The sequence below is a fragment of the Sinocyclocheilus grahami genome, unplaced genomic scaffold (genome assembly GCF_001515645.1).
Source record: "Sinocyclocheilus grahami isolate Dianchi unplaced genomic scaffold, SAMN03320097.WGS_v1.1 scaffold283.1, whole genome shotgun sequence".
Classification (NCBI taxonomy): Eukaryota; Metazoa; Chordata; class Actinopteri; order Cypriniformes; family Cyprinidae; genus Sinocyclocheilus; species Sinocyclocheilus grahami.
In genome coordinates this window covers 774690-781657 of record NW_015505462.1, presented here as the reverse complement: position 1 = coordinate 781657, position 6968 = coordinate 774690, and the positions used below count along the sequence as shown (strand labels likewise).

Sequence of the window (6968 nt, the reverse complement as noted above, 5' to 3'; positions counted from 1 at the left end):
GTAATTACACTTTTTCCCTTAAGGAAGGAACATCTTGACTCAAGTTAGGGCTCTCAACAATATAGAACAATATATACTGTATACATGCAGTATGTGTATATAAACATGTATGTAACATATAATATTTATAGTAATGATATAATAATGTATAACATTTACAATAATTAAAGTGTGACATATTTAGATTTTATAGAGATATATGACTGTCTAATCGAGGTGGATATGCCATTTCTATGCTGTTGACCTTGAAGTGGACTTAATTAAAACAGTTTAACATTAGTTCTCAGCTGTTTCAAGCTGTTCTTGGTTGTATGTAACCTCTTGATTACTGTTGGCTTGAACTTCTCTTCTCATCCCGGCTCATTGAATAATGATGCAATGTAGAATGGCTTCTTCTAAAGAGCGAGATTGAAGAATTCTGTTCTTGCCGTAGTTGCTTGCATTTACCCAGTGCATAAAGATGGCAGACATTGTTAATTTAACCAATGAAACTAATTGAACATTCAAAGTTAGAATGCACTGAACAATTGAGAGTTTCTCTTCAATGTGCATCCTGCTGTTTGTCTATTGAAAGACTGTTGTTCTAATTGGAGTTTGATTCATCAGGCCCACCCAGCTTGTTAAGAGACTCTGAATCAGAGACATCATAGAAGTCCTGTGGTGTTTGTGGATGCCTTTTTGTCTTATCATCATTCTTCTCTAAATGAATGTCTGCTAGCAGTTACAAGTGGAATTGTATGGCCATCATTTGCAGTTAACCCCATGCTAACATGAAAAATTGTTGGCAAACTATCATGACATTCATTGTTTTTAATGAAATCTTAATATGATGCATATTTAAGCAAAGGTTAGCAACATAAAGGGCAACTTTATCTGGCTATGAATTTTAAGTGGATATTGATTTTTACACTACATGCTACCTCTGTGCCTGAATGACAATTCTGAAACGGCATTCTGCTTATCTTAAAGCAGATCAGATCAGACTAACTTGAACTTATAAGTTTACTTGGATTGGTTCTGACAGTGTAGACTTCCACATTGTTTTTTCTTTGCATCCAGAGAGTTCTGTATGCTTGAATTGGGTCTTTGAAGAAATACATACATACAAAATGAGACATGAGAAATAACAGTATTATACACTTTGGTGGTCTTTATATATCAAAAAGGGATGGATTGTAACACATTTTGTTTCAACATCTGTACTTTTTTTGTTGTTTCTCTGTATAAAATTTTGAGACACAATGTTTCTATAATCGTCTGTTACAAATGAACTGTGCTTGGTTGTACATAACTCTTATAGAAAATATATATATATTTGATTTTTTTCCCCTTACATGTTTATGGTTTTAAATCAAAATCATAAAGCTATAAGAAATGTATTTAAAAATGTAAAACATTTAAATTAAAATGGTAAAGAAATATAAAAATGCATAGGCTATAACATCTGTGTGTATGTGTGTGTGTGTGTTAGTCACTTTCACAATTGTGTGTAATGTGGCCTACACTGACCTATTGTATGCATCCTATTTTATGCATCTTTGTAGGTTCAGTAAAGGACCTGAAAAGTGTTATAACCCTTCTTGTCTGCTCATACATGATTTTTTTTTACATGAAAACTTCTGTGGATGCCATATGTCCAATTAAACAATAGAACAGATTCAGATGATACTAGTTCTGTCATGTAACATTGGCCTACATTAACTTGATGGCAAATCAAATACACCAGACCTGAAACGTTACTTTACCTACTTTTTTTGTCTCGTAAATCCTCTTATAACTATTACCACCTCAGGAGGATGGTGCTCATGTTTGAAGTAATTTCACCCCTGTAGCTCTATTCTAATTGGTTAAACCGATGGTGTTACAACTCACACTGGTCTCCCCTCCAGTAGCTCACCTGAAGTTCTGAATAGGATACTGAATCATTTCACAGTACTTTCTGCATCTTTTGTCAAGTGTATTAGTGATAATAACTTTCATTAATTTTTACAACAAACATATTTGTAACTCATCATTATATACATCGCTAAAATGTGCTTCGTGTATTTTGCATAAATGTATACAATATTAATGAAATTATAAAAAAAGTTTTACCTTTTTATTTGCTTATTGTCTCACTCAAAAAGTGTGAACATTTAAGTGTACTTTCAAATAATGAACAATAATAGGAGAGAGACGTCCTGACATGTAGCAGAGGAGCTCCACATATTAAGTTGAGTTTCAGAGAACATTCCTAGAAGAAGCGCAGGTTTGGTTCCGCACGCTGTTCCACTAGGGTCGATTGTGCATGTCTCCGTTTCAAAGGGCTGATAGTGGCTCCTCCCTCTCTGTACCTTGTGACAACAACAACTCATCCACAGAGCAGAGGCACACTTTTCTGCTCATTTTCTTCCTGTCATTCTCTCTCAATCTTTCTCAGAGCCCCAATTTCAGCACGGCACCTCTTCACAGCCATTCGCGCGTCGGCGGAGCGCACTCGGGGTGGATTTCTGCTTCTTTACGCTACTTCTGCATACTGGCTCTCCTTCCCGTCTGAACTTATTTGTTAGGTGCAGAACACCATGGCCGTACCGGCTGCTCTGATTCCCCCATCGTCTCTGGTCCAGCCGTGTCCGATCTCAACTTCTTCGTCAGCATCATCAGCATCATCATCATCATTCTCCGCGAACGCAGCATCATCATCCTCGCCTTCGGCCACTTCTGCGTCTCCTTCTCAGTCAGCGACCCAGAATCTGTTCCGCACGGATCTGATCAGCACTAACACCAGCAGCATCCCACTGGCCGGCAAACCCGTGTATACTACCCCGTCCCCTGTTGAAAACACCCCGCAGAATAATGAGTGTCGGATGGTGGAACTCAGGTGCGCAAAGGTGGCCTCTTTCACTGTGGACGGACAGGAGCTCATCTGCCTGCCCCAGGCGTTTGACCTGTTTCTCAAACACCTGGTCGGGGGTCTGCACACCGTCTACACCAAACTCAAGCGGCTGGAGATCACGCCGGTGGTGTGTAACGTGGAGCAGGTCCGCATCCTGCGCGGACTGGGGGCCATCCAGCCCGGGGTCAACCGCTGCAAACTCATCTCCAGAAAAGACTTCGAGTCCCTGTACAACGACTGCACTAATGCCAGGTTAGAACACTCTTTTAGTACTCCAAAACAAATAATCAATATAAAAGTTAGATAAGAAGTGAAGTGAACCTTTCATTAGAAAGTATGGTTAGTAAAACTAATGTAGCTACTTCATGCGTTACGCTAATTATTACAATAGTGTGTGGAAATAATGTACAGGATATTTGCAAGTCCTTTCAGATCTGTATTTGCACTTGAAAAAAATAAATGTTCCAATTACAGTCCAAGAGGATTTTACCGTCTGATGTCACACGAGAACCTATTTAAGTCAACAAAAAAACTTTTTATTCTGTAGTTTTATGTTCTTTACTTATAATGTGACATCAGTAACTTTGATCTAAAGAACTCTACACAGTGAGAAAAGTAGAGGAATCTCTGCTGAATGTAAGGCGTTGCAAAGAACCACCGAAGAAACACAACTTGTTCTTTTATAATTAAAATAATTATACTAAAAATATAGAAAAAATTGATTAGATTCTAGAATACTATAAAGCGACTAACTCCAGTTTTTGCAATGGTGGAAAGTTGAATATAATAAATGCAAACATTTGATTGAATTGTTGTAGTAGAGCATGTCAAATACAGGGTGTTCTTTTTTCAAATATTTACGAGAATTAATAATTCATAAATGACAGTTGGCTCAAATGTATTTTGTGAAAATCATGCACAGGTTTATGTACAGAGCAGAGTTTTTTTCTTGTTATGTATTTTTGCTACTAACAGTTTTGATGTTTTAAAGTCACCCTGTATTTGTGCATGCTGTAAGTAATAGTGAGCTCACAGTGAACATATATAAGGACATTTTTATTTGAAATGGTTTTCTGTTATTTGAGCAGATTTAAATAAGCATGCTTGTCAGAATTATTACAATAAATGTTCTTTCCTATGTATTAGTTGTATTTATAGGCAGACATTTCTTTCTGCTCTTTTCTTCCTCTGGGAAAAATCAAATCATAGTCAATAATTGCTTGTATACTTAATGGCAGGAGTGATACAGTGCTTGAAGGTACAAAATCACACAGGAAACAATTACTGCTTGTAACATCGGTGAATAATTCGCCCTGAAACTTTAATGTCACCCTTTAGTGATCAAGTGAATGGGCCCAATAATTACTAGAAAAAGTAAGCTAATTTAAAAATGTCAAAGTGTCGACAGCTCGTCTGAAACGAAAACATAAAACACCTTGCATGCAGCAATTCGAGCCCGAGTGTTGTACAGTTTCATATATAATATATTGTAATGAGGAATTTCAATGCTGTAAAAACTTAAAATTAAATCATAAGTTGTTTATGAGAATATTGTGACAAATTGCACATAATATTGATGCCAGTCTTTTTAGATCTGAATGTGCAATCTGACAGGAACTATTTTAATATTTATATAATTTTTTTTCACACAATACTATTAATTAAAATAATAGAATAACAGAATAAAACTCACACTCGTAATATGATTTTCTGTTTTGGACAAGTGCCACTTTCATTCAGTGTGAGTGTGGAATAAAAACTCTGTTAAAAAACACATCACATATTTTTGCAAAATGTATACAATTATAATATGCTTTGTTGACTAATTATATTAATTTATTTTTTCTCTTTCTTGTGAAGCACATATTTTGGATTTATTAATGCTAGTCATTGACAGCTGCAGAATAACAGCAAATGCATTGCACTCTTTTTTTGATCAAAAATACGCTTGATTTAAAGCAGCATATTTATTGTATATTTTTGTCTGAAAATGTGCATTGTAAATATTCCCCTCTAGTTTTATGACAAGTGCGATGTGTGTTTGTCCAGCAGCGGTGCTAATGGAGCAGTCTGCTCTCAGTCTGTGCCGAGCTCCTTCTGGGCCTGAGCTTGCATTCAGTCCGACTCCACTCCTCCTCGTGCGGGCCATCCCAGGGCCCTGAGGTGATGGAGTGTGTGGTTTGAACTCCGGGGCTGGGAAGGAGAGTGGTCAGGGATGGGGTTAAAGGATAATGCAGTGCTACACATTGCTTTAATGACGCTAAAGTGCTGGCCTATTACTGCTGCATAGAGAGGCCTGTAATTGTCTCTGAAAGCACCTGGTACTGCCGGTGATATGCTGAAATCAATCACCTCCTCCATGTCTGCTTCCCATTTGGAGGATTACATCATTTGTATGGACAAAGGTATCTGCTCGGATGGAACACAAACACACTGGCTCTTATTTACCGTGTGGATTTAATGTATCTACATCTGTTTTGGTTCTCTGTACAGAGAAGGTCAGCACACTAAGTCATAACTCTTGCATGGATGGGACTTGGGATGCCGTTACATGCTCAGATGTTGAATTTTAAGGCTGGATCATTTAGTTTATCTGAAGGCAGTATACATTTTTATAATAAACATTATGATTTGGCTTTTTTCAAGTGATATGTACAGGAGAAATTAATGATATCATGCCATGAGAATGTCAGAGGTGTGGTGCATTGTGTTGTGCACATGCTTACAGCATAAGTGGTCAAGTATGAGTCCGGCTTGGGTTGTGTTCAAATCCTATTCCCATTGTCTTGCAAACAAAGACACAAAAACTAGAGATAATTAAAAAAAAATGGCATAAGCTCCTGCGGTCTCACTTTTCTAGCACAGAGTGCTGAAGAACTGCTAATAATCCTCTTTGCTATGGGATAACAGCAGCCTTACATCTTTGTCTGCTCACGTTAAAAGAATTCCCCATGAAGCAGAGTCAGACTCGCCCCGTTCTCCCTTCCGCATGAGGACGTGTTCCTCCGGCTCCCCCCACTTGTTCTCCCGGGGACCCTCGGCCCAGATTAATGCGCACCTTCTGCCGCCAAACAGATACAGGGCTGTAATCTCTCTGCTTTCATAGGAGTTATGAGTCTGCCCCTTGAGAAGCAATACTTCAGCTACTTGTTTTCCTTTCCATTTTGTCTGTGTGGGACGGTGCGGTTCTTGCCGCCTGGTGACATTTGAACTCTTAGGAAAGGTTATTGAAACACCAGGACGATTAGGCTGGAGGTGAGTGCTGAGGCAGCTGTTACGTCGGAGGGTTTGTTAGGCTGTGTACGAACCCGGCGCTTAATTGACAGATGTTGTCAGGTTAAATAGATGCATATGAATGCACTTGCATATTTTAGATTTTTTAATATAATTTAATTTCATTTAACGAAGATGTCTTGTGTTTCTTTTTATTTAATTGATTATGTTTTAAATTTCTATTTTATTATATTTCTATTTTACTTTAAGGATTTATCCTTCAGTCACAAGTGCATCACATTTGACAAAATATTTTTGTTTGTGTACAACTCAGACTGGCATATTTACAGAGGAGCGTCATTATTTTGTTTAGCACTCAGGGTTGCGTCTTAACACAGTGGCAGATTTTATCGCTCTTTTTTTCCTCCTCTCTCGCTCTCTTTGCAGTGCTCTTCTGATATATTTGTTTTCGACAAGGCACGGATGTGTTTACAGGTACTCATGGGAAATCTTTGGATCGAATTCAAATCATTCCCAGTCAGAGTGGGTGCTAAGATACCCGTCACCCAGCAACCACATCCAAGAGGGAGCTGAGGCGATAATAACTTCAAAAAACAGAGAGACAGATGCTGATTAGGATGAAAGAGTTGGAGGGGGGATGTGTGTGTGGGGGGGATGCATGTTAAAAGGCTTGTTAAAATCACAGATTCATTGTAGCACTTTCTTACAAATCATATGTATGATTCTATATTCCTCACTCGCAATCGGTGCTGATAGATCGAAAATGAAGCAGATTAACAATCCGGTTTTTATTTTTTCCATCGCCGTGAATCACTGGAGCTCTCCTTGATAGGATTAGCCACGTGTGTTCATATGAACT

At 38.1% G+C, this 6968-nt stretch overlaps 1 protein-coding gene across 1 annotated transcript in view; it reads left to right on the top strand.

Moving 5' to 3' along the window:
• The first annotated feature begins 2291 nt into the window (after positions 1-2291).
• LOC107600380 (dachshund homolog 1-like) overlaps positions 2292-6968 on the top strand; it is a 108030-nt gene continuing 103353 nt past the window's right edge. The window contains exon 1 of the mRNA XM_016292255.1: positions 2292-3127. Within this exon, the coding sequence (XP_016147741.1) occupies positions 2562-3127 (566 nt within the window). The 5' untranslated portion in view covers positions 2292-2561. The remainder of the gene's footprint in view (positions 3128-6968) is intronic.